Source organism: Ostrea edulis, chromosome 8 (genome assembly GCF_947568905.1).
Source record: "Ostrea edulis chromosome 8, xbOstEdul1.1, whole genome shotgun sequence".
Lineage (NCBI taxonomy): Eukaryota > Metazoa > Mollusca > Bivalvia > Ostreida > Ostreidae > Ostrea > Ostrea edulis.
The window spans coordinates 53,680,034-53,707,499 of NC_079171.1; the positions used below are offsets into that span (position 1 = coordinate 53,680,034).

General features: G+C 36.8%; 1 protein-coding gene across 1 annotated transcript in view; it reads right to left on the reverse strand.

Moving 5' to 3' along the window:
• Positions 1-2,084: 2,084 nt before the first annotated feature.
• Positions 2,085-27,466, reverse strand: part of LOC125661898 (uncharacterized) — a 140,072-nt gene continuing 114,690 nt past the window's right edge. The window contains 24 exon segments of the mRNA XM_056146460.1: positions 2,085-2,976; positions 4,305-4,724; positions 4,727-4,944; positions 5,296-5,396; positions 5,752-5,934; positions 6,209-6,286; positions 6,902-6,969; positions 7,258-7,369; positions 7,775-7,984; positions 9,772-9,879; positions 10,982-11,053; positions 11,493-11,675; positions 15,136-15,228; positions 15,765-15,926; positions 17,468-17,534; positions 18,024-18,222; positions 19,781-19,904; positions 20,184-20,334; positions 21,990-22,084; positions 22,443-22,541; positions 22,788-22,961; positions 23,720-23,866; positions 25,127-25,208; positions 26,979-27,085. Coding sequence (XP_056002435.1) covers positions 2,888-2,976; positions 4,305-4,724; positions 4,727-4,944; positions 5,296-5,396; positions 5,752-5,934; positions 6,209-6,286; positions 6,902-6,969; positions 7,258-7,369; positions 7,775-7,984; positions 9,772-9,879; positions 10,982-11,053; positions 11,493-11,675; positions 15,136-15,228; positions 15,765-15,926; positions 17,468-17,534; positions 18,024-18,222; positions 19,781-19,904; positions 20,184-20,334; positions 21,990-22,084; positions 22,443-22,541; positions 22,788-22,961; positions 23,720-23,866; positions 25,127-25,208; positions 26,979-27,085 — 3,342 coding nt within the window. The 3' untranslated portion in view covers positions 2,085-2,887.

The window sequence follows — 27,466 nt, forward strand, 5'->3', positions numbered from 1 at the left end:
TATAAGATGGTCTATATCTAGGCACTGCAAAGTTTGCTTACTTAAATAGGGAAGTTAACGATGGAGAAGCCAAAATCATCCCATTTGTCATAAAGTTGAGTTGTTAGTATGCCGTTGATATTGATTTTAAATAAATTATTTAACAACGAAGCATATTTGGAGGACTCCGTGGTGTCTTTTGTTTCGAGTTCACAGGGATATATCGAATTGACATATGAATGAAAATGATTATTTTTAATAGATAAAACATCGTCCATATATCTAAATTTCGAGTTGAAGGCCACGAAAGATGTTTATTCTTCTCGTGTACAAGCTTTTTTTTTTTTTATTAACTCTGCTTCATAAGAATATAAAAATAGGTCTGCTAACAAAGGAGCACAATTCGTGCCCATGGGAATTTCAGACTGTTGGAAAACCTTATCAGGGAAAACTACGAATATAACCCCAGCATAGTTTTGATTTAAACTTCAGAATAATTTTGCGTAGAATCTGGTTTTTAACAAAGTAATTTTTTGGATGACAATCACTAGATATGCACATTCCCTTTTCCATTTTTGTCGACGAAGCAACTGTCTATAAGTTTAGTCTTTAATATGTCGTGTTGGAAAAGTTATACGCTTTGGTGTTGTTGATTTTAGAAGTTTCGCGATTTCACTAAAACTGCTTTAGAATCTTCATATAATTTACACCATTTCCTTTCCCTATCTTTGCCTCTCACGAAAATATTAACAGCTGTGCGACAATTTATGTCAGAAGTGGTGCTAATCGAGTTTGGATTCTATGGGGTTCTAGTAAACTTGAAATCGCCAGGCTTTTCCCAAATCGGTAGCATCAGGGCCGATGAGTTTTTTCAGCAATGTGCGCGACCATTCCTCACGATAGGTTGGGGACTGGACTTTTTTAATCATGGACATTTGCTTCTTCGGAGAGAGTGGGAAAAGGAGGTTTTCGTATCTGGTGGTCAGTCATCCATAGGCTGGCTTTGTTCAGTTCCACGCAGGTGATTTGGGGTTGAAATGGAGGGTGGGCTGGGATTCCTAGTTGACGGTGTCTTCGTGGTCTTTGGTGATCGGGTCTTCCGGTGGTCTATTGGGGTTCCCGTGGGTACGATTTGCGCTCCTTTGTTAGCTGACCTGCTTCTATATTCTTATGAAGCAGAATTTATTCAAGGACTTCTGCGTGGGAAGAGCGGGTCTTTTGCTGTGACCTTCGGTTCGACATTTAGATATTTCGACGACGTTTTGTCTTTTGCCATTACTGGCTTTCATTCATATGTCGATTCGATATGTCCCTGTGGGCCCGAGGTGGGGGAACCCGCGGGGCGTCTACTTCTGCTTCATACTTCGATATTTTGTTGAGGGTGGACGTTGGCAGCGGACTGATGCTAGACTGTATGGCAGGCGGGATGGTTTCGGCTTCCCATATTTATGTAGCAATGTTCCATTATCGCATGCTTGTGGTGTTTGTGTCTCTCAACTGATTCGATGCGCAAGAGCTTGGTCTGCGTGTGGTCAATATTTTAATCCAGGCGGGTTGCTGGTGCAGGGGTTTCAGCAGTCTCGATTGAGGTCAGCGTTTCGCAAGTTCTATGGTCGTTATAACGATCTGGTTCATCAATGCAACCTACCATTGGGTCAAATGCTGTCTGACGTGTTTCATACCGATTGTTAGGCCGTTCTTGGCACACTGATTTTGACTACGGATAACTCCCGTTTACCTGATCAGGATATAGGGATCACGGCGGGTGTGACCGGTCAACAGGGAATGCTTACTCCTCCTAGGCACCCGATCTCATCTCTGGTGTGTCCAGGGGTCCGTATTTACCCAACTATCTATTTTGCACTGCTTATAGGAGTTATGAAATTGATCACTGCTCGTTATCTTCACCTTTCATTCATCCATCCTATTGACTGGATATTAAACGTGTTTTCAACTGAGGCATGGTTTTGAAGAATATATAGAAGTTTAATATTATGTAAGAGTGTTATGGAAAAGAATGTCAGCTTCTTAACGGTGCTTGTCTGCCTCTGCCGAGAATTTCATTCCCCAAGATGTTGGGAGATGAGCAATTGATTAACACAATATTACATCGAAACCTATCCGTTTAATAAAAGCAGCATGAAGAAATATACACAAATTTCAAATATCATGATATGCAAGTTATCCTGTAAAAGAACGTTCTTTATCACAGATTAGAAAAATGCATGTAAATAAATAAAGGAGACCGTGTATATAACAGAACACGTTTTACCAGCGTGAGTATTATCAACAAGTATCATCACAGATAAATCAAATAAATATATATAAAGATATCATCACAGATAAATCAAATAAATATATATAAAGATATCAAATTAAATCACGCATTGTAGAAAAAATAGAGTATAGTGCATACATACAAGTCCAAGGGAGGAAATGGAATGGTAGACAATTTACTCTTGATATATTTCGGATGATCTAGAGGAAATGGAATGGTAGACAATTTACTCTTGATATATTTCGGATGATCTTGAGGAAATGGAATGCTAGACAATTTACTCTCGATATATTTCGGATGATCTAGAGGAAATGGAATGGTAGACAATTTACTCTTGATATATTTCGGATGATCTAGTTATATGTATCAATCAAACCATTGGCTTTCCGTCTAGCAATGAAAAAGTCAATTCTCCAATCATCCATTACAAAACCAGTTCAAATATTTGAGCAGAGTACGACTTCACTACAAAAACAACAGTAACACTTCTACAAAACAAGACACCTAATTGTCTAACCTTGTATCAACTTTCAATGTTTCATATATTATACAATAATCTTACCATCAAACTGCTTTATACTTTACAAATAAGAATTCCAACTCACTACTGAATCTAATCTAAGTACAGAGTTATGATATAACACAGACAGAACTTTTGGGTTCTTTCTTTTCTCCTTGGGCTGCTGCATTGAATGACGGATCAGTTCTTCTGTTACCGTCTACAACATACAAAAATATCACTGAACTACAATAATTCAAAGGAAACCGTATAAGGGCATGGGGTGATAGGACAATCAACAGTAAACACTAAATCTCGGATTTATTTATCTGCACTGAATTGTAAACACTAAATTTCATGTTCATTTCTCTGCACTGAATTGTAAACACTAAATTTCAAGTTCATTTCTCTGTACTGAATTGTAAACACTAAATTTCAGGTTTACCGTTTATTTCTCTGTATCAAAATGGTTAGGGACAAAAACAAGACCCCCATGGGCCACATCGCTCGTCTTAGTCACTTTGGCCAGTATCTAATGCTCTTCCATATAACTTTAGTCCCTATTGCGACCCCAACGTACCCAGGGGGTAGCATGGTTTTTACGAACCTGAATCTGCACTATGCCAGGAAGTTTTCATGTAAATGTAAACTTCTTTAGCCCAATGGTTCTTGAGAAGAAGATTCTAAAAGCTTTTCTCTCTATATATGTATGTAAAACTTTGATCTCCTATTGCGGCCCTATCCTACCCCCTGGGCGCCATAATTTTAAAACGCTTGAATCTGCACTATATCAGGAAGATTTCATGTAAATCTTGGCTGTTTTGGCTAAATGGATCATGAGAAGAAGATTTTCCCCTATACATTAGTATAAAAACTTTGTTACATATTGTGGTCCCATCCTACCCCCAAGGGTTATGATTCTATCGAATTTGAATCTGCACGATGTCAGCTTTCATGTGAATTTCAGCTCCTCTGGCGCAGTGGTTGAGAAAATTTTTAAATGTCCCTACTCTATTTGAAGGGGGCATGGCCCTTCATCTGAACAAACTTGCAAGCCCTTCACCCAAGGATACTTTGTATCAAGTTTGGATAAAATTGCCCCAGTGGTTCTGGAGAAGAAGATGAAAATGTGAAAAGTTTACACCGACAGACAACTGACACATTACGATCAGAAAAGCGCACTTGAGTGGCTCAGATGAGCTAAAAATCTTTGTATTGTATAATCATCTAATTCTAGAAATGAAGTATCTGGTAATGAATTTTATTTTACTTGTCATTGATGTTGCAGACAGGGATGTCCTATTGTAAGCAAAACATCTGGTCATAGGACCCTGTTTACTTTTCTTTGTCAAGAGTCCATCTTCAGCATACTCTACCTTTTAGTCTGACAAATCCCTGTGACATTACAAGTCATTCTTGTCAATCACGTAAGTATATGTAAATGAAAGTGAACGAAAGATGGGGACAACAGTACACCATTTAATCAGAAATCAAAAACATATATAAACCTGCTTCTTCCCTCAATATTCAATTCATGCTCCACTTTACCTGACTTACGCCCCACATTGACTGTGGTTTGTTGTTTTTTCACTGTGTTTTGTTGGGCTCTGACTGTGTTTTGTTGGGCTCTGACTGTGTTTTGTTCCTCTTTAGCTGTGCTTTGCCTCACGTTTTCAACCTCTTTCATTGCTTTCTCTTTCACCAGTGTTTCGTTTCTGCCATCGCTGACATTGTTAGACTCCTTTCCGTTTCTCCTCCCTGTCTGTTTCTCATCCATTCCACCTTTTGAAGGCGCTGGGCTCCCTGCACGATTTATAGGACCATGTCTGCTGACAAGATAATTCTTCACTGCTCCTCCAGATTGAACATCAATTTCCACCTCTTCTGGAGCTTTCTCATCCACTGGATTCTGGTCCTCATTTTCGCCTTCCTCTGCACTTTCCTCGTTATCTTCTGATTCCCTCTTTTCTCCTCCTGATCGTCTTCTTCCTCGGGTTCTGGACGTTTCAACAGCTTAAGTACTGTTGGGTGTCTCCTCATGTGCTCCTTCAGAAGGTCGTCTTCTCGGGTCAAGGTCACAATCCCCGCCCCTCTGGAGCTGGTTACACCCTTAGAAAGCTTTGTGATTCTACTTCCATTGGAATGGTTGTCACATAACCACAGAATTTTTCCACTGGGCAAATGGGATCTACAACGAGATCAATGTATTTAATGTATACAACTGATATTAAATGCAACATTGTAACAAAATAGTCATCATCATTCGTTAATCATGCATAACGGTTTTCACAACTTCATTGATGGAATGGATGTATTTGAATATTTTATTGAAAAATTTCCCTGATTAATTGTGAAGTTTCCCTGATTACATGTCAAGTTTCCCCAATTTATTGTGAAGTTTCCCTAATTACTTGTGAAGTTTCCCTGATTACTTATCAAGTTTCCCCAATTACTTGTGAAGTTTCCCTGATTACTTGTGCAGTTTCCCTGATTACTTGTGAAGTTTCCCTGATTACTTATATTTAGTTTACTTGATTACCTGTGAAGTTTCTGCATGAGGTCTCGTTTACTGGCATGGTCTGCAACAAAACGATACATTGCTTCATACGCCTTTCCAAAGTTTGTCTCCTCAAACCCTTTCTGTAAACATAGGCAAAATAATTTTGTATACCCGGTACATTTTTACAAAGAAATCTTTTCATGTAAAAGTTGGTGGATTTTTTGTGAAATAGTAAGTTTGACATATTTCCATTGCATATAAAATCCCATGGAACAAATTAGTTTGTGATTTTCAGTTTTTGTGTCAATATCATGCATTTCAATATTGTTTTTGTATACTGAATCCTTTACACTAAATATGAGTTATGTTGCTTTGTTGATCGCTTGGATGTTTGGTAAAGGGGTGTCCATGAAATCCACAAAACTTGTACCCCACATTCAATAAATTGACTTCCTGTGCTTTAAATGAAATCTTCATTATGAAGGCAACCCTGACCTTGTCGATATAGCTGCAGTAAGAATCTCCAGCTTTCCCTCTCAGACAGTTCAGATTCACCGAGCTCTGTTTCAGGACGGCGTACAGTCGGGAGAGGTAGGGGGCCGCCTCACGAATCACCTGACACACCTCCTCAGGGGTCCTTGCACTCAGATTAAGGGACCTCTCAGAAACATGCCAACCCTGGAATAATTTTACGACTTATGATTTTAATTCTTTGTCATTCTACCTATATATTTTTGTTGATCTAAAATGGCAGCATTTACACTTTTTCAGATCAGAATAATTACAATATAACAGAACATTTTCACCTGTATCCTTCTCCTATACAATAGCACCTCCTCTACAACTCTTCATTTAGCATGAAGCAAATCTAAAGTTCCAACCTCCAAAACGATACCCCTTAGAACTTACATCTTATGCTGACACATGACCTTGACACAAAATTAGAACTCACCTCCTCATGCTCACACATGACTTTGACACAGAATTCTTCACCTTGCCAGTCCTCTTCCTCGTCCTCTAAAATCACAGCCTGAAATGGAGATCACATACACTGTGGTACATTACTTTGCTATAATAGAGAGTCAGCGATTCCCAAAATCACAACTAGCTGCAGAACGGAAGCTCTTTGGGGAAAATAATCTGGAACATGCCCCAGAACTACATGTACAGATCCATCCTTATAAAAACTTCAATTTACTGAACATTTTTTTTGCACATGGTTGAGGTCTTTTATCGCTGTATTCTTACAATGCCACCACAGAGCATTCCTATCATAGATTCCTACTACACTTTTGTCAAAAACTTTAATCAAAACTCCATGCCAACTGAAAACCTACAGCTTCAAATAATTTTGTGTTTTAACATAACCCATGTGTTACATGAAGGTTGTCAAGTCAAATTCTGGAGCTAAATCACATGACTTGGAAGTCCTACACTGTAGATTTAATTGTCACATCATGTTTTTGGCAGCACATATTCCAGACCTATAAACTGCTAGAGAAATATCAGAAACATCACGCAAGTTAGATGTGGATAATCCTGTAGGTTAAATGTGGATAATTCTGTTGTTAAATGTGGATAATGCTGTAGATTAAATGTGGATAATCCTGTAGGTTAAATGTGGATGATCCCTAAAGTTACTTACCTTCCTCCGCTCCTTTCCCGTTCTTGGTCGCCTGGGTTTTCCCGAGTCAGTAGACATGCCCATGGACCCTGTCAATGAAAGATAAAACATACTTAGCGAGAGACACATGTGAAAGGTTAATACAACCCAATACTCAGTGTTACACATGTGAAAGGTAAAATACAACCCAACATTCAAATTTGTAGAAAAGGAAGGTTTATTCATATGAATTTTATTTTTCCAAAAATGCATAAAAGATAACTGTGACAATTGATTGCCATGCACAAAGATAGAGTGACAAAGTGAACGGACATCAGTTTTATAAGGTCTTAGAATAAACTGCCATATTACTATACAAAACATTCAATAAACATTACCAGCTTTCACGAAGTCGAACACCAACAGCCTGGGTAAGAATTCGAAATTCAGCTTAGTTGTGATCAAAGTGACATGTCTCAGGAACTTCCTCTGCAGGAGTTCATATTCTTCCTACAAGACACAATACTCCTCCGTTTTCATACAGCCATTGGCAAATACATTTATTACCCACAGAAGATTAGTCATTTCAAGAAGTTAAGAATGCTTGTACATCAATGAAATACAAAGAACTGGGAGACTGCCAAAATCTGCTTTTGTGAGGACATGAAATGAACAAACATTTATCATCCTTCATAAAAAACAATTTAATACCTAGAGACCAAACTCTCTCTCTCATTTTCTGTTTTTCTCCCCCTCCCTCTGTCTCACTCTTTCTCTCCCTGTCTCTATCTCTCTGTCACTATCTCTCTCTAACTGTCACTATTTCTCTATCTCTTTCTCTGAGTCTATTTTTCTATATTCATCTTTTTTCTCTCTTTTTATCTCTATTTCTCTCTCTGTGGAATTTCAAATTACCTGGTATGAAAACTTGAGATCCTGAGCTTTCTTCTCCAAACTTTTCTGTCTCTCTTTCTCTTCTCTTTGTTTTTCTTTGATGATGTCCTCTTTCTTACACTGTGAGGCCAGCATCTCCTTCACTTTGTTCAGTAACACCTCCTTGTTATCCTGAGTCTGCATGGAAACCTCCGGGGCCTCTCCGTCACATTTCATCACAAAAATTCCAACCTGCAATGCATGAATAAACAAGGCTGTTTGGATGATCAATTATCTGTGTTCTGATTGGCTGTTTGGATGATCAATTATTTGGGTTCTGATTGGCTGTTTGGATGATCAATTATCTGGGTTCTGATTGGCTGTTTGGATGATCAGTTATCTGGGTTCTGATTGGCTGTTTGGATGATCAATTATTTGGGTTCTGATTGGCTGTTTGGATGATCAATTATTTGGGTTCTGATTGGCTGTTTGGATGATCAATTATCTAGGTTCTGATTGGCTGTTTGGTTTCTACTACCTAGACAATCCCTGTGCTTTACCTACATGGGGTTGATGTACCGAGTAGCACAATATCTAAATATTTCTACAGAAAACAGTGAGATAGACAAGGCAATTGGTTTGGAACAGGTTAGATCATTATTCTCACATTATCACCAGTGTGAGATCGACTTTACCCATGTGAGACAGCCATGCGAGATTTTTCGGTCTCACACTGCTGCGACGTCATTTGATTGTGACATCATATATTTTCTAAGATTTACATTACACAGTGAAGATTTACGTTACACAGGGAAGTAAAAATATTTTTGCATTGTTTTCTTTAAATTTTTATGTAGTGTAGCTTTCTGGTGGACAACCTTGGGTTTTTCAGTTTACACTAAAGTGTATGCTCTTTCTGCCTATCTAATTAATTTTGAATCGAAGTTCAAATGAGGATTTTGATAATTTAGAATTTTCTCAAAGCTCCTAAATTTATGCACTAAACTGTATGTAAAATGTGAGAAAAATAATCCTTCATTATTCACTCGTGTGGGATAGGGAAATTCCACCTCTGGAACAAGATTTTCTGTCTAGGACTCTGCAAAGCCTCGTCCTAGACTGCAAATCTTGTCCCCTCAGTGGAATTTCCCTATCCCACACCCGTACATATGAAGGATTCTATTATTCTAAGGGAATGAGTTTAATTATTATTCCACAGGAACGAGTTTGATCATTATTCAAGGGAATAAGTTAGATTATTGTTCATAGGGAACTAGTTAGATTATCATTCCAGGGGAACGAATTAGATTATTATTCCTGGGGAATGAGTTAGATTATTATTCCTGGGGAACGAGTTAGATTATCATTCCAGGGGAACGAGTTAGATTATTATTCCTGGGGAATGAGTTAGATTATCATTCCAGGGGAACGAGTTAGATTATCATTCCAGGGGAACGAGTTAGATTATTATTCCAGAGGAACGAGTTAGATTATTATTCCAGGGGAACGGGTTATATTATCATTCCAGGGAACGAGTTCATGCATTATTCCAGAGGAACAAGTTAGATTATCATTCCAGGGGAACGAGTTAGATTATTATTCCAGAGGAACGAGTTAGATTATTATTCCTGGGGAACGAGTTAGATTATTATTCCAGAGGAACAAGTTAGATTATCATTCCAGGGAACGAGTTAGATTATTATTCCAGAGGAACAAGTTAGATTATCATTCCAGAGGAACAAGTTAGATTATTATTAAAGGGGAACAAGTTAGATTATTATTCAAGGGGAATGAGTTAGATTATTATTCCAGGGGAACGGGTTATATTATTGTTCCAGATTCCCCATCAAACCTCTGATGTACAACAATGTAAGCGTCAGTCATTTATATGGTCTGATATGAAATACGCTATAATTCTAATATAAAAAATCAGTTTGAAAGAAATGTTATACATTCACATGTTAAAGAATTTATACAAGTGAACATAACTTTTGTACAATATCATATCTATTTGAAAAATTTCACTGTGATGTCCAAACCTTAGATTTCCATCGATTGCCACTCCCCACTGGGACCAGGATGAGAGGTAGCCTTTGGTTCAGCACGGCGTACTTCAGCTCCATCATACAATTCTCAGAGTCCGCGTACTACAGCGTAAAAATAGACACAAATAATTACAGCGTAAAAATGACAAAAATAACTATAGCATAGTTCAAACTCAGTCTGCATACTACAGCATAAGATGATAACCAAATCTGATTCACCATCTTGACAACCATCCATGAAAATGATCTTATGAATCTACCTTTTGAATATGTTGTGAATTCTACTAATACATGTGATGATATTTATAACTGTGTATCTTTCAATGAAGTGATCAATACAAATGTTGCAAAATAAAATGATAAAATGTGTGTGAAAGTATGCTGCATTGACTATAATTCAAGCAAGCGCTGAGATGTCAAAATATGAAGTGTTGGAGACTGAGAAATTTATACAATTTAAACATCTGATGCAATTCTACCACATATGCGAAGTGATTATATCAAACATCTGCTGTACATCAGACATCTGCGGTACATCAGACATGTTTTTCATCAAATAATAGATGAGGACAGACTGCAGCAGAAATCCTACCTCATCCAACACAGAGTCTGAACAAAACACCGAGTCAATCCGAAATCCTACCTCGTCCAACACAGTCAGAACAAAACACCGAGTCAATCCGAAATCCTACCTCATCCAACACACAGTCAGAACAAAACACCAAGTCAATCCGAAATCCTACCTCATCCAACACAGTCAGAACGGAACACCGAGTCAATCGGAAATCCTACCTCATCCAACACACAGACAGAATGAAACACCGAGTCAATCTGAAATCCTACCTAATCCAACACACAGTCAGAACAAAACACTGAGTCAACCTGAAATCCTAACTTATCCAACACACAGTCAGAACGAAACCCCAATTCAATTCGAAATCTTACCTAATCTAACACATAGCACAAAACACTGAGTCAGTCCGAAATCTTACCTCATCCAACACATAGCAAAAAACACTGAGTCAATCCGAAATCTTACCTCATCCAACACATAGCACAAAACACTGAGTCAATCCGAAATCTTACCTCATCCAACACATAGCACAAAACACCCTAGTCAAACCAAATCCTTACGTCATCAAACACATAGCAAAAAACATTGAGTCTATCCAAAATTTTACCTCATCCAAAATACTTAACTTACCTCATCCGACACACAACAGACGACCAGTTTACAGCTCTGCAGTCCCATGGCTATGTCTAAATACAGACCATGCTATAACAAAAAATAAATCCATTGCATACTCGAAGTTCATGATGTTTGCAGGATGTTAATGCATTTTCCTACAAAGCGGACAGTTTGGAGAAACCAAATAATAAAATGTGACTGATCATCTTTTGGTGGTAGTTTAAGGTATGAGATATGTAGAACTGGACTTGCATGGTCTTTCATTTGGGTATTATATTTACTTTAAAACTAGAATTTACATTCTGGAACTTATAATCTGGAATTTACAATACGGAATTTACCATAAGGTATATATAATCTGGAATTTTTAATATGGAATTTATAATCTGAAATATACAATCTAGAATTTATAATCTGGAATTTATAATTTTGCTTTAAAATGCCGTCACAAAATTTGCATAAATTTAAAATCTGTAGCCGTGGAAAATTTGATTGGATGTATTAGCGTTAGAACGTGTTAACACACCGTTCCGATTTTCTCGATATCGATCCAGCAGGAGACTTTCTTCTCTGTCAGGAAGTCCTTGATGTCCCGAGGATCCACTTCCCCTAGAGATTGTTTGTTCTTTATCTTTGTTCCTTTATCGACAGCTTGTCGAGAATTCTGCCAACAGTAGCTAATAAAAACATCGGGCGACTTCTGCTTGTTCTGAAAATATTAAAAGGCATTTATTTTATTTAGCTTTATCCATTGCAGAAGTTTAAAAAAAAAACCAGTCAATCATGTAAACTAAGATTAATCGAATTTTATTTCGTTTCGATAATTCTTTGATTTTATGTTAAATTAGTCTGCAATGAAACAAGAGATCCATGGCCTCATTATTTGTATTGTTCCTCAGGTGCCTGGAGTGTACAAAGGTCAGTCTACATTTAATGATACGTTCCTCAGAGCATCATGACATCTGGAGTGCACAAATGTCAGTCTATGCTTCATGAGATTCCTTGCATTTCAATTTATAGCAAGCCACAAAAGCAATTTTACCATAAAAATGGGTAAATATTTTTGGTGAGAGCTAATTCAAGCAACTACATAATTCCAAGAAAGACGCAGTATTAAGTCTTCCCCGGAAGACATGTGTCGCCTGCTAGTTCATTCTATATGTAATATATCACGTATAATGTTGAAAAAGTAAATTATTCAAATGGTTTTTGTCAGTTTAATACTCCTTTTAAAGGTTTTGAGAATTACTAAACATTCTTTAACGATAACTTAATTGAAATTGAAAGATGAGACATTATTATGCAATGCAATTTGTGGGAGAATCTGTTTGAAATTAAGACATTTATTAAATGTAGACTGAATGAAAACATATGTTTGAAACTATGTATCAACCTGTTACTGTGCTCTTCAAGACAATGGTAATAACCATAAGTAATTATCTGGTGGGTTTACTGCTTAGTCTTGTTGTCTTTTTATATATCCAATTTACTGTTTCTCAAGAAAAATCATAATTAGTGCTGTTCTGAAATCACATATACTGTCCTTCAGTATGGGAATTACAAATACTGTCCTTTTGTACATAAAAATACTGTCCTTCAGTTAATCATAAAATAAAATCTTCAGCAAAAATTTTTTTTGCTGTAAAAAATTCTAAGTCCCAGCAAAGAAGAAGTTGATAAGCAACAGATTCGAAAATGTCTTACACAATACAGTTGGCCACACTGATGCTCTGTGCCAAATATCAGGGAGTTGCCCCATGTGGTTCTTGAGAAAACTGTGACAGAAATTTTTTTGCTGTAAAAAATTCTAAGTCCCGGCAAAGAAGAAGTTGATAAGCGACAGATTCGAAAATGTCTTACACAATACAGTTGGTCACACTGATGCTCTGTGCCAAATATCAGGGAGTTGCCCCATATGGTTCTTGAGAAAACTGTGACAGAAATGTTTTTGCTGAACAAAATTCTAAGTCCCGGCAAACAGGAAGTTGATAAGCGACAGATTCGAAAATGTCTTACACAATACAGTTGGCCACACTGATGCTCTGTGCCAAATATCAGGGAGTTGCCCCATGTGGTTCTTGAGAAAACTATGACAGAAATTTTTTTGCTGTAAAAAATTCTAAGTCCCGGCAAACAGGAAGTTGATAAGCGACTGATTCGAAAATGTCTTACACAATACAGTTGGTCACACTGATGCTCTGTGCCAAATATCAGGGAGTTGCCCCATGTGGTTCTTGAGAAAACTGTGACAGAAATTTTTTTGCTGTAAAAAATTCTAAGTCCCGGCAAAGAAGTTGATAAGCGACAGATTCGAAAATGTCTTACACAATACAGTTGGCCACATTGATGCTCTGTGCCAAATATCAGGGAGTTGCCCCATGTGGTTCTTGAGAAAACTGTGACAGAAATGTTTTTGCTGTAAAAAATTCTAAGTCCCGGCAAACAGGAAGTTGATAAGCGACAGATTCGAAAATGTCTTACACAATACAGTTGGCCACACTGATGCTCTGTGCCAAATATCAGGGAGTTGCCCCATGTGGTTCTTGAGAAAACTGTGACAGATATTTTTTGTGACGACGACGACGCCAGATAGTGATCCCTATATGTCGCCACTGCGTAACGCAGGCGACACAATAACTATTACCAACAATACGGAATAAATTGTTAAGAAAATTCAATTGTAGCAATCTCAACACCCTCGTTAATAATGCCAAAATCAAATCCTTGCTAAAAATTCTGCTTGAATACGGAATTATAAAAACTTGACCTCATGTGTCAAGGGATGACAAAACCTGGAATTACAGAGCATAAAAAGGCTTACAGATAACAACTTTTACCCTATTCTGTACTAGAATAAGACTAGCTATTATCAAACAAGAGCCCCACAAGGCTGGGCATATCCCGGTCCTCAAAATGACTGACTACAAGTTTTCTCTATGAAGTAAAATTGTGTCCTTGACCTTTGACCCTAACATCAATAACGTTTTTCCTCTCATGATAATAAAACTATTTATGAAGTATCAAATCAATTAAGCAAGAACTTCAAAAGTGTCTACAAGCTCAGTTATACACATACACTCACCCGCACACGAACGGGCCAATACCTGGATACCCCCTCTTGTAATGAATTGTGAGTAGATAATAAAGTTCCTACATGTATGAAAGGTGAAGATAACAGTGATCAATCTCATAAATCCCATAAACAATACAGAATATTGAGTTGGGCAAACACGGACCCCTGGATATACCATGTGGGATCAGGTGCCTAGGAGGAGTAAGCATCTCCTGTCGACCGGTCACACCTGGCGTCAGCCCTATATCCTATGACTGATATCAAAATTTTAGTTTCTATCATGGCCCATCTTGGTCTTGGTCCTTAGAGACAGGGTACATTTAAATTTTTCTGTTTATTGTAGTTCTGAAGAAAAAAACATTTTTTGTAAAATTCCCAAGTTTACTACGTTGTATCCTCAGAACAGGACATAACTGTGCTAATTTCAATCTTCTTCATTCTCTCCTTAGTAGTGAGTGTTTGAAATGGCCCTTATGCTTCTAAAGAGGAAGTTGAAAATGTTAAAAATTTACAGATGACATGAATGAGACAAATAGCCATGAGAACAGCTCACGACACCAGAGGTTGTAACTCAGGTGAGTTTGTAACTCAAGTAAGTTAGTAACGAACTCTGGTGAGCTTGTAACTCAGATGAGCTTGTAACTCAGGTGAGCTTGTAACTCATGTGAGCTTGTAACTCAGGTGAGTTTGTGAGCTTCTAACTCAGGTGAGCTTGTAACTCAGGTGAGTTTGTAACTTAGGTGAGCTTGTAACTCAGTTGAGATTGTAACTCAGGTGAGGCATAACTTTGTAATATCATTTTGCGCCGGTGAAGTTTAGAACCTATCACTTCTAGAAACTCAGTCATGTCAGGCTAATTTTACAATGATTTTGAGTTAAATCCCTACTTAATCCTCAATACTGAAACATTAAACAAAATGACACACATCTCTTTATAATGCAATGTCTTGGTGGAAGTTGAAGTGAGGCAGTATCAGTATTTCCGACACTAGAGTGAGAGGTACAAGAGACAGGTCACTTATGTGGAAGTTGGAGCGAGGCAGTATCAGTATTTCCGACACTAGAGTGGGAGGTACACAAGAAACAGGTCACTTACTTGGTCCATGGCTATCAGTGATTTCTCCACCATGTCTTTAAGGTCCACAATTTTGGATTTATATCTGTCTGCTGTTCTTACCATGCATACAAACTGTAAATATAAACAAAATATATAAACAAAATGTCAACAAAATATATAAACAAAATATACAAACTGTAAATATAAACAAAATGTCAACAAACAAACTGTAAATATAAACAAAATGTATCAACAAAATAAATGTCAACAAACAAACTGTAAATATAAACAAAATGTATCAACAAAATGTCAACAAAATATATAAACAAAATATCAACAAAATAAATGTCAACAAGAGTACCCCAAACGGTACAATATACGCCCGTCGTACAGTAAAATTCAACCTGGAAGCATATTGTGAACTCTGAATTGATACAACACACATTCGGAATAGAAAAGCCTTTAAGTGGGTCATAGTGCACCAATCCATCTGACATGTGAACTGATTATGTATTTCCCTGAGAGTGAGGTTGTGACAAAATATTGGTGCAATATCTATCTATGATGATAAAAAGTCCAGGAAACCATTCGATCTACTTTTAGTCACTAAATACTAAACAACAACCCCCCCCCCCCCCCCCCCCCCTCTGATCAATTGTCGTTCTTACAGCGTCTCCAATCTTCATTCCTAAATCAGTGTCCTGCCAGATCATGCTGGGGCGTACTACCACTATCAGGGCTTTCTTCCGGAGCTGGTTAGTGATGTACAGAAACATATTGTGACACGTCTCGTCCTTCTCAAACTGATCCGACATACAACACACAACGATCTGTAAGACATCAAAGATAATTAATATACAATACACAACGATCTGTAAGTCATCAAACAACATTAATATACAATACACAACGATCTGTAAGTCATCAAAGATAATTAATATACAATACACAACGATCTGTAAGACATCAAAGATAATTAATATACAATACACAACGATCTGTAAGTCATCAAAGATAATTAATATACAATACACAACGATCTGTAATTCATCAAAGATAATTAATATACAATACACAACAATCTGTAAGACATCAAAGATAATCAATATACAATACACAACGATCTGTAAGTCATCAAAGATAATTAATATACAATACACAACGATCTGTAAGACATCAAAGATAATTAATATACAATACACAACGATCTGTAAGTCATCAAAGATAATTAATATACAATACACAACGATCTGTAAGACATCAAAGATAATTAATATACAATACACAACGATCTGTAAGACATCAAAGATAATCAATATACAATACACAACGATCTGTAAGACATCAAACAACATTAATATACAATACACAACGATCTGTAAGTCATCAAACAACATTAATATACAATACACAACGATCTGTAAGTCATCAAACAACATTAATATACAATACACAACGATCTGTAAGTCATCAAAGATAATTAATATACAATACACAACGATCTGTAAGACATCAAAGATAATTAATATACAATACACAACGATCTGTAAGACATCAAAGATAATCAATATACAATACACAACGATCTGTAAGTCATCAAAGATAATTAATATACAATACACAACTATCTGTAAGACATCAAAGATAATTAATATACAATACACAACGATCTGTAAGTCATCAAAGATAATTAATATACAATACACAACGATCTGTAAGACATCAAAGATAATTAATATACAACACACAATGATCTGTAAGACATTAAAGATAATTAATATACAATACACAACGATCTGTAAGACATCAAAGATAATTAATATACAATACACAATGATCTGTAAGTCATTGATTGATTGATTGAAAGCACTCGAGGGATTCTGAATAGCTAACACTGAGTCTGATAGAAAGTACCCAAGGGATTCTGAATAGCTAACACTGAGTCTCAGATTAAATTGATAGAAAGCACCCGAGGGATTCTGAATGGCTAACACTGAGTCTAAGATAAAATTGAGAGAAAGCACGCGAGGGATTCTGAATAGCTAACACTGAGTCTGATAGAAAGTACCCAAGGGATTCTGAATAGCTAACACTGAGTCTCAGATTAAATTGATAGAAAGCACCCGAGGGATTCTGAATAGCTAACACTGAGTCTAAGATAAAATTGATAGAAAGCACCCGAGGGATTCTGGATAGCTAACACTGAAAGTAAATTGATTGTAAGCACCTGAGGGATTCTGAATAGCTAACACTGAGTCTCAGAGTAAATTGATAGAAAGCACCTGAGGGATTCTGAATAGCTAACACTGAGTCTCAGATTAAATTGATAGAAAACACTCGAGGAGACCTTCAGGTCGTCCAGTGACATTACCTTAGAGTTCTTAAGCTGTAGTGTCATCTCACTGACTCTGTCTGGTGTAACAGTCTCAGGCATCCATCTAGAATTCACAGCAAATAATTAAAGTACTGAAAGTACTGAACTTTCATCATAAAAAAGTGATAATAATGAACAATGATCAATCTCATAACTCGTAGACGGAAAACAAAATTAAGAGTTGGGCAAACATCAGGCATATTGTTCAGATGTGCTTTATTTAGCTATGAGTTCTGTAAACAAAGTTAAGGTAATTTCCATAAATGGCATTTATTCAATTGTAAGTTCCACAAGTCCCCATTAACCCAGTGAAACTGCCTCTCGCTGGATCTTAAATTCCAAGATTCTTTAGCTGTTTTTAAAAATAAACAAACTTAAAACATATCTTTTTAAACTGAAATTTAATTTGTAATTTGGTATTTATGTGAATAGATATTTTAATTGTAAAGTAAGATATAACAAATCAAACTCATTCATCTCTAACACTTTGCTATAGGCATGTTTTACTGTAGTGAACTAATACTAGTTAATAATACAACATGTTTTTCCTTACACGCTGTAATTCCACGAGAGCAAGTCCTTTTTCACATCCCTAGGATTGATAAGATCTTTCTTTCCATTGGGAGGAACATCGGCCTGACAGTACAGAACAGCTACGTCATATTCGATATCATTATTTATTGACTGCAAGGCACTGATACTGTTTTGGAGGTGGATATCGAAGTCCGAGTTCCTGTCATCCGGCATGATGGCTGAAAAAAAGTTACACTTCATTACAAAACGATTGTGAATGATATATATATCCCAGGCTCATTTGATCCAAACTTATAGTTCTGAGAGGTCTTGTCACCAATTGAATCCATAAAATATTTAAATTAAACATACCATTATTTCATGTAGGTCATAAATGGAATAAAACTTTCTAGATAATTTTAAAAGTTTTGTTTTAGTGATGAGAACCAGTACATTATAAAGTTTTGTCTTAGTGAGGAGAACCAGTACATTTTAAAGCTTTGTCTTAGTGATGAGAACCAGTACATTATAAAGCTTTGTCTTAGTGATGAGAACCAGTACATTATAAAGCTTTGTCTTAGTGATGAGAACCAGTACATTATAAAGTTTTGTCTTAGTGATGAGAACCAGTACATTATAAAGTTTTGTCTTAGTAATGTAAAACTTATACGGTACCAATTTTGATGCACCAGATGCGCATTTCGACAAATAATGTCTCTTCAGTGATGCTCAACCGAAAGGTTTGAAATCCGAAATAACAATGAAGTTTTAGAGCTATTACAGAGAAAAACAGTGTGCCAAAAAAAGTGGAGTCAAATTCGTCTAAGGATAAGAGCTATGTATGAGGGAGATAATCTTTAATTTTGAAATGAATTTCTAAATTTTATAACAGCAATTAAATATACATCCGTATTTTCAAGCTAGTAACATCCGTATTTTCAAGCTAGTAACGAAGTACTTAGCTACTGGGCTGTAAAGACCCTCGGGGACTAACAGTCCACCAGCAGAGGCCTCGACCCAGGGGTCATAATGTAAAACTTATACGGTACCAATTTTGATGCACCAGATGCGCATTTCGACAAAAAATGTCTATTCAGTGATGCTCAACCGAAAGGTTTGAAATCCGAAATAACAATGAAGTTTTAGAGCTATTACAGCAAAAAACAGCGTGCCAAAAAAGTGGAGTCAAATTCGTGACGAGAACCAGTATATTTAAAAGCTTTGTCTTAGTGACGAGAACCAGTATATTTTAAAGCTTTGTCTTAGTGATGAGAACCAGTACATTTTCCAAGAGTAATTTCGGATGCTGGATTTTAGGAACCTGCAGACCAATCCACGAGATATCAAATGAAACTGTATGAAATTTCATCTTTCCATATATATATTTATAGATTTTGTATAACAAAGATATGCTTCAAACAGAACTTTTCTTTACTTAGAACCAGAAAATGGAAAGGTGAAGACGATATAACGAACAGTGATCAATCTCAATCTCAATCTCAGAGAGTAAAAGTAAGAAGTGGATAAAGTAAGCACCCCCAGTCGACCAGTCATGAGCCCTATATTTTGATCAGGTAAACAGTTATCCGCAGTCAAAATCAGTGTGTAAAGAATGGTCTAACAATCGGTATGAAACATGTCAGACAGCATTTCAACCTTAACAGATTATATTGGCAAACTAGATCATTATGAAGACCATAGAATTTGCTGACTTTAAACAAGCCTTTTAAAACTCTTGAAACATCAGCTAGTATCTCAGTAGTCATTTTGAGAACTTGGATAAGGATGAAGACATACCCAATAGCTGCGTCATGGCAACAGTGTGGAAATTCTGTGTGCACTGCAGGAAGGGGGCGTTCATGTTCTTCCCCTTTCTTACGATGGATGCCCGGAAAAAATAAGGGTCCTTCCAGCTGTCCGACTGCAAAAATATCAACCAGGTTCATTTTACATTAACACATGCATTATTTCATCATTGTGGAGTAGTTTACAAAATCTGTCATAATTACTGCTGATCCAAGTTCTCTATCACTCTTTTCTTCTCAAGTTTGTCTAAACTCAATTTTGACATAACATGTGCAAACTAAAAATGGGATATTTTGTACAGACAGCACTGTGAATGAGTATTGCATATTCATACACTACAATATGGAATACTGCAGAAAACGCAAACGTGTAAAATCAATGCGAGAGACATTACCCCTTTAGTGATGCAATCTGGGCAGGGGAGATAATAATCGTATGTGACCCCATGGTAGGACTCCGTGATGAGACTTTCCAAGACCTCATGAATCAGGAACAAGACATTCTCTGGACGAGGGCCCTGCACTGTCACCGTCAATTGGCTGTCACTAGAAATCATTCATTTGCATATATTTGCATGGATTAGCATACATTTACATAAAGCTTGCCTTTATAGATAGCCTCATGTCCCACATTGACAGTTTCTCATTTCAAATCCCAGACATTTCTATGTTATTCTACATAGATTTTTTCACCATACTGAAAGTCAAAAGGACTTTATTTACAAATAATTATGCAAGTCTCAGATTCTGTCACATAATTAGGCGGGTCTAAGAACCTGTCAATGTTAATACAAAGTTTGTGTGGATAATGAAAGGTGAAGATAACAAACAGCGATCAATCTCATAACTCTTATAAGGAATACAAAATTAGGAGTTGGACAAAGACCCCTGGTTATATCAGAGGTGGGATCAGGTGCCTTGGAGGTGTAAGCATCCCTTGTTGACAAGTCACAACCCTCCATCTTGATCAAGAAAACAAAGTAATCTGTAGTCAAAATCAGTGTGTAATTAAGAACGGCCTTTCAATTGGTATAAAACACATCTGACAGCATTTGACCCAATGATATATATGCTGTATTGATCTACATTATAATTCCAATGTTATTTATTTCTAATTAGTTTTCACCAATAATAAGACATGGCAGAAAAATATTCTTCATATAGCTTTTTCAAAGTGGCAATTTGACAATTTACCGAAAATAAATCTTGCCAAAAATGCAATGCCAATTTCTTATGCAAAATGAAATACGTGTACAGGTATCACAAATGAGATGTGATCGAAAGTAATTGGCCAGAATAAAGCATTTCTAATTACAGTCATAAGGAATTTGAAAAAATGAAAAGCAGTTAAAAATTGGACGCATGTTCTGATATTTCCTAAAGGGTTGGACTATTTACATTAGATTCCTAAATATACATGAGGAATTTATTATCGTGTGATTTCACAAGAAGCAGTGCTTGTGAAATAAAAGTAGTCGCTTTTATTTCTTCAACACTAAAATATAACCAACAAATGTCCCCGATAATGGCCAATTCCGAAGATGGACAAGGTCATAAGGACAAATATCTTGGTACCAGTAGAAAGATCTTGTCATAAGAAATGCTCATGTGCAATATGAAAACTCTACTATTTAAAAGTTTATGGCTAATGTCAAATTATTTAAAAGTATGTCAAATGTCAAGGTCAAAAGGTTTAGTACCCACAGAAAGGTCTTGTCACAAGGAATACTCATGTGAAATATCAAAGCTCTAACACTTACTGTTCAAAAGTTATTAACAAGGTCAAACTCTGAGGTCAAGGTCACAGGGTCAAACATGTTGGTACCCACTGAAAGGTCTTGTCACATGTGTAATATCAAAGCTCTAGCACTTACTGTTCAAAAATTATTAGCAACGTTAAAGTTTCAGACAGGATGACAGAATGACAGACTGGACAAAAACAATATGTGCCCCGATCTTTGATTTCGTGGGCATAAAATCTTTTTTATAATCAACAGACCACTCACAGATTTATGTTCTCGCAATTTGAGTTAATTTCTTTATATTAAGAACGTGCGTAAAATAGGAAATCTGCAGGTCGTAAAGTACACAAACATTTCTATTAAATCATCAAGCACATGTTTCTACTCTCACAAATAATATAAATTTTTGATAATTCAATGCCTACTTTCAGTACTTTGATAAAATAATTCAATGCCTACTTGTCTTGCTGTATCAAGGCCAGGTGCTGGTTTTTCTGTAGAAAGGAACCTTTCTTCCAGATCATCTTCCCATCCGAGAAATTAAACAGTCTCACCTACAGGTTAACACAAAAATTAAACAGTCTCACCTACAGATTAATACAAAAATTAAACAGTCGCACCTACAGATTAATACAAAAATTAAACAGTCGCACCTATAGGTTGACACAAAAATTAAACAGTCTCACCTACAGATTAATACAAAAATTAAACAGTCGCACCTATAGGTTGACACAAAAATTAATCAGTCTCACATACAGGTTAATACAAAAATCAAACAGTCTCACATACAGGTTAATACAAAAATTGAACAGTCTCACCTGTAGCCTAGCTAGTAGTTGTAAGTTCTAATAAATTATATAACATCAAAGTCTCTCTCTACTAAATGATAGATAATATGTACAAAACATTTACCTGAAGTCTATTGAAAAGGCCTCCAGGTAGATAAACAAATTTGTACACAATCTTGTTCTCAAGGATGTCATCTGTTGGATTAAGGTCAGGCCATTGAAACTGAAAGTACACAAATATAACACTTACACATCATAGACACATTCAAACTGAAAGTACACAAATATAATGCTTACACATCACAGACATATTCAAACTGAAAGTACACAAATATAATGCTTACACATCACAGACATATTCAAACTGAAAGTACACAAATATAATGCTTACAAATAAAAGATACATTGAATCCTATATAACATGCAAGTTGGTTGACCTCGACCTTTGATAAAATGGCCCTTGACTTACCTCCTTTGGTGGTGCCAGGGGAAGGAGGCAGGGTACCACATTAAGAGGTTGTCCAGGGAGTGGAAAGGTCAGGTCAAACTCCTCGGTCAGACTGAGGAGCCACGGTCGGAGATCTGGGGGGTATTTCTCCCACACTGTGTCCAGCTGATTGTGTTCAAAGCGGCCATCATTTTTCTGTAAGCAACATACCATTACTTAATTAAGACAATTATCTACACACAGAAAGTAGAATTAATATCTTTCACATCAATATCGAATTATTGTATTTAAACTGAACTTCATTTATCTAAAACAAGCACGGATACATACATAGGCATACATAACATGGAATCAATATCATTAGAATAATGAATAAATCCAATCTAATTTTATGCATTTATCTGCATTTGTTTCCAGATTTTGAAAAATATATAATCTTTAAATTACTTCCCCAGAATTTTTGTTTCCTGGACAAAAATCAAAAATGTTATACAAGTTGGCTTCTAGTGTAACTTTTGGCAAACATTCAGTGATTTCAAAGTTGAAAAAAAAAAATAGCATTCATCTCATCTTTTTTAAGCACATAAGAAAGGAATCTCCACTCCTCCTCGCCCAATTACCTCCCATCCCATTACCCCAAAAAATGGCAGATACTATACAGAGGATAAGCCAGTTCCATAACCAGGGGTCACAATCAGCCCCTATTGGTACATATCAATTTACCTTACTTGTATTACAGACGCCCAGACAGAAACCACACAGATTTCCCTTACTTGTATTACAGACGCCCGGACAGACACCACACAGATTTCCCTTACTTGTATTACAGACGCCCGGACAGACACCACACAGATTTCCCTTACTTGTATTACAGACGCTCGGACAGACACCACACAGATTTCCCTTACTTGTATTACAGACGCCCGGACAGACACCACACAGATTTCCCTTACTTGTATAACAGACGCCCGGACAGACACCACACAGGCCATGACATTGACAATCCACTGGGGATCCACCACTACTTTGTTTCTCAGGAAGTCCGTGTCAAAATACTGAATGGTACCCAGGTTGTCCAGGAACGAGATTGCCTCCTTCAGCTGCACACAAAATACATACACAAAATTCTCTTAGTAAACACTGAAATTGAATTAAAGAACAGAGAACAGTGAATGCTGAAAATGCTCCATGACATTCCTGTAAAATCTTAAAATATTTACATGTAAATCATGACTATTCATTATAAACAGTTGTCATGATAATGATCTTCAGTATTTCAGGGTTTCTTCTTTTATTTCAGTGTTACCACTATGAACTCATTTTTAGCACATCAGATTGTTTCCCTCATCATTTAATGCCATCACTGTTGGTGGAGTGCCCCAAATCTAGATCTAATCAAGGCACACAGGGTAGTAGTAGTTAGTAGTGAGGGTTCATTCATGTGCCAAAGCCTGGCACAACCTGACACATCTGTTTTCAATGTCATGGCATGAAAGAGCTGTGATTCTCAGTTTTACTTGTAGATGCCACTTTGTGAAGGAGCAATCATTACCTATTTCACAGACTTCCAAGTCTGACATGGCCATGGCTTGGACTCACCCCCCCCCCATGTATTTGACATGGCCTTGGTATGAGTGGGGCTTGGACTCCCCCCCCCAATCCCCCCCCCCCCCCCATGTATTTTAGCAACATAAAAATAAAAGCCAGTAATTCTAATTCGCGAGTGACAATTCTCGTGAAATTACACGATGATAAATTCCTCGCGTATATCTAGGAATTTATAGTATTCCGATGATTCGTTTCCTTTACCCCCATAATAAACATAAGCACAATTTTCACAACCATGCACCTTTATGTTTTTCAGTTTAATTGTGGCAATCACCTGAATTTCATATTATAGCTAAATTCTGATAGGTCCTTAGTACCCCTTGCTTGCCATAAGAGGCGACTAAATTGGGCGGTCTTTCAGATGACACCGCAAAAACCGAGTCCCTGTGACACAGCAGGTGTGGCACGTAAAGATCCCGCCCTGCTCGAAGGCCGTAAGCGCCAAACATAGGACTAAATTTTGCAGCCCTTCACCAGCAATGGTGATGTCTCCCTATGAGTGAAAAATTCTCAAGAGGGATGTTAAACAATATACAATCATTCAATACAATCAGTTGTGCAGTGTGACCTCTGAATCTACTACTTGAAATCTTTCTCACTATCCATCTAATATCAGCAGATGAAATGTTGATCGATCCCGAAGACTATGTTTTTACAATGCGTAGAACACCTAAAGAATACAAATAACTTGCATCTTGTTCATCATAAATCCCTACGTCCGTGTAGAAGACCTAAACAATATGAGAACTTACGTCTTGTTCATGATAAATCCCCTCATCCCTGGCTATCTCCTCTACTTGCTGAAAGGTCAAAATACTGCTATCTTTCCGCAGCCTAAAGTAAAACACAATTGTACCTATTAAACTAACGTGTACATTTCTAAAATAAAATATAAAAAAGTTTGGAGGTCGTTTAGATTACATAATCTCGGTTTTCTGATGATTAAATTCTCATGTTTCACATTCCAAAGGACAGTATGTGGTGCAGTACTTTTGCTTATCACGATGTCAATTTCTAGTTATGACAGAAAGAGTACAGTAAGACACACTTATAATGAACACAATATATATTGAACACACTTATAACAAATTCAAGCTAATTACACGTTATTTGTTCCCCTATAAGAGATAAAAAAACAAATTTATTGGATATAATGAAGTTGGTTATAACGATAGTATTTCACTGGACTTGAAGGGTCGCTATAACCGTGTTTTACTGTAGTTTCACATATGGTACAATGTTCAGTCTTATATATTTCACTATCATGATTTTGTGGTTCTATACAGATGTCTTATAGCAAGTTTATCAAACATTTGGAAAATTTCAATATCTGTGTAGTGAAGCATGACAACTCACTTTAACATCTGTGTAGTGAAGCATGACAACTCACTTTAACATCTGTGTAGTGAAGCATGACAACTCACTTTAACATCTGTGTAGTGAAGCATGACAACTCACTTTAACATCTGTGTAGTTAAGCGTGACAACTCACTTTAACATATGTGTAGTGAAGCGTGACAACTCACTTTAACATGTAGTGAAGCATGACAACTCACTTTAACATGTGTAGTGAAGCGTGACAACTCACTTTAACATCTGTGTAGTGAAGCGTGACAACTCACTTTAACATGTGTAGTGAAGCGTGACAACTCACTTTAACATCTCTGTAGTGAAGCATGACAACTCACTTTAACATCTATGTAGTGAAGTGTGACAACTCAATTTAACATCTGTGTAGTGAAGCATGACAACTCACTTTAACATCTGTGTAGTGAAGTGTGACAACTCACTTTAACATCTATGTAGTGAAGCATGACAACTCACTTTAACATCTGTGTAGTGAAGCATGACAACTCACTTTAACATCTGTGTAGTGAAGCGTATCAACTCACTTTAACATCTGTGTAGTGAAGCATGACAACTCACTTTAACATCTGTGTAGTGAAGCGTGACAACTCACTTTAACATCTGTGTAGTGAAGCGTGACAACTCACTTTAACATCTGTGTAGTGAAGCATGACAACTCACTTTAACATCTGTGTAGTGAAGCATATCAACTCACTTTAACATCTGTGTAGTGAAGCATGACAACTCACTTTAACATCTGTAGTGAAGCGTGACAACTCACTTTAACATCTGTGTAGTGAAGCGTGACAACTCACTTTAACATCTGTGTAGTGAAGTGTGACAACTCACTTTAACATCTATGTAGTGAAGCGTGACAACTCACTTTAACATCTGTGTAGTGAAGCATGACAACTCACTTTAACATCTGTGTAGTGAAGCGTATCAACTCACTTTAACATCTGTGTAGTGAAGTGTGACAACTCACTTTAACATCTATGTAGTGAAGCGTGACAACTCACTTTAACATCTGTGTAGTGAAGTGTGACAACTCACTTTAACATCTATGTAGTGAAGCGTGACAACTCACTTTAACATCTGTGTAGTGAAGCGTGACAACTCACTTTAACATCTGTGTAGTGAAGCGTATCAACTCACTTTAACATCTGTGTAGTGAAGCATGACAACTCACTTTAACATCTGTGTAGTGAAGCGTGACAACTCACTTTAACATCTGTGTAGTGAAGTGTATCAACTCACTTTAACATCTTGTCCTCCAAGTTGAGCCAGACTTGAGGAATTTTCTCTTCTAGGTAGGGCTGCTGCATTGTAATCTCAATCAGGTCTTTCTCCAGCTCCATAATGCCCTGTATTCATCAAGTCAATAGATTTAGAGCTCCTTAATGCCTAGCTGTGTTCATCAAGTCAATAGATTTAGAGCTCCTTAATGCCTAGCTGTGTTCATCAAGTCAATAAATTTAGAGCTCCTTAATGCCCTGTATTCATCAAGTCAATAGATTTAGAGCTCCTTAATGCCTAGCTGTGGACATCAAGTCAATAGATTTAGAGCTCCTTAATGCCCTGTATTCATCAAGTCAATAAATTTAGAGCTCCTTAATGCCCTGTATTCATCAAGTCAATAAATTTAGAGCTCCTTAATGCCTAGCTGTGGACATCAAGTCAATATATTTAGAGCTCCTTAATGCCCTGTATTTATCAAGTCAATAAATTTAGAGCTCCTTAATGCC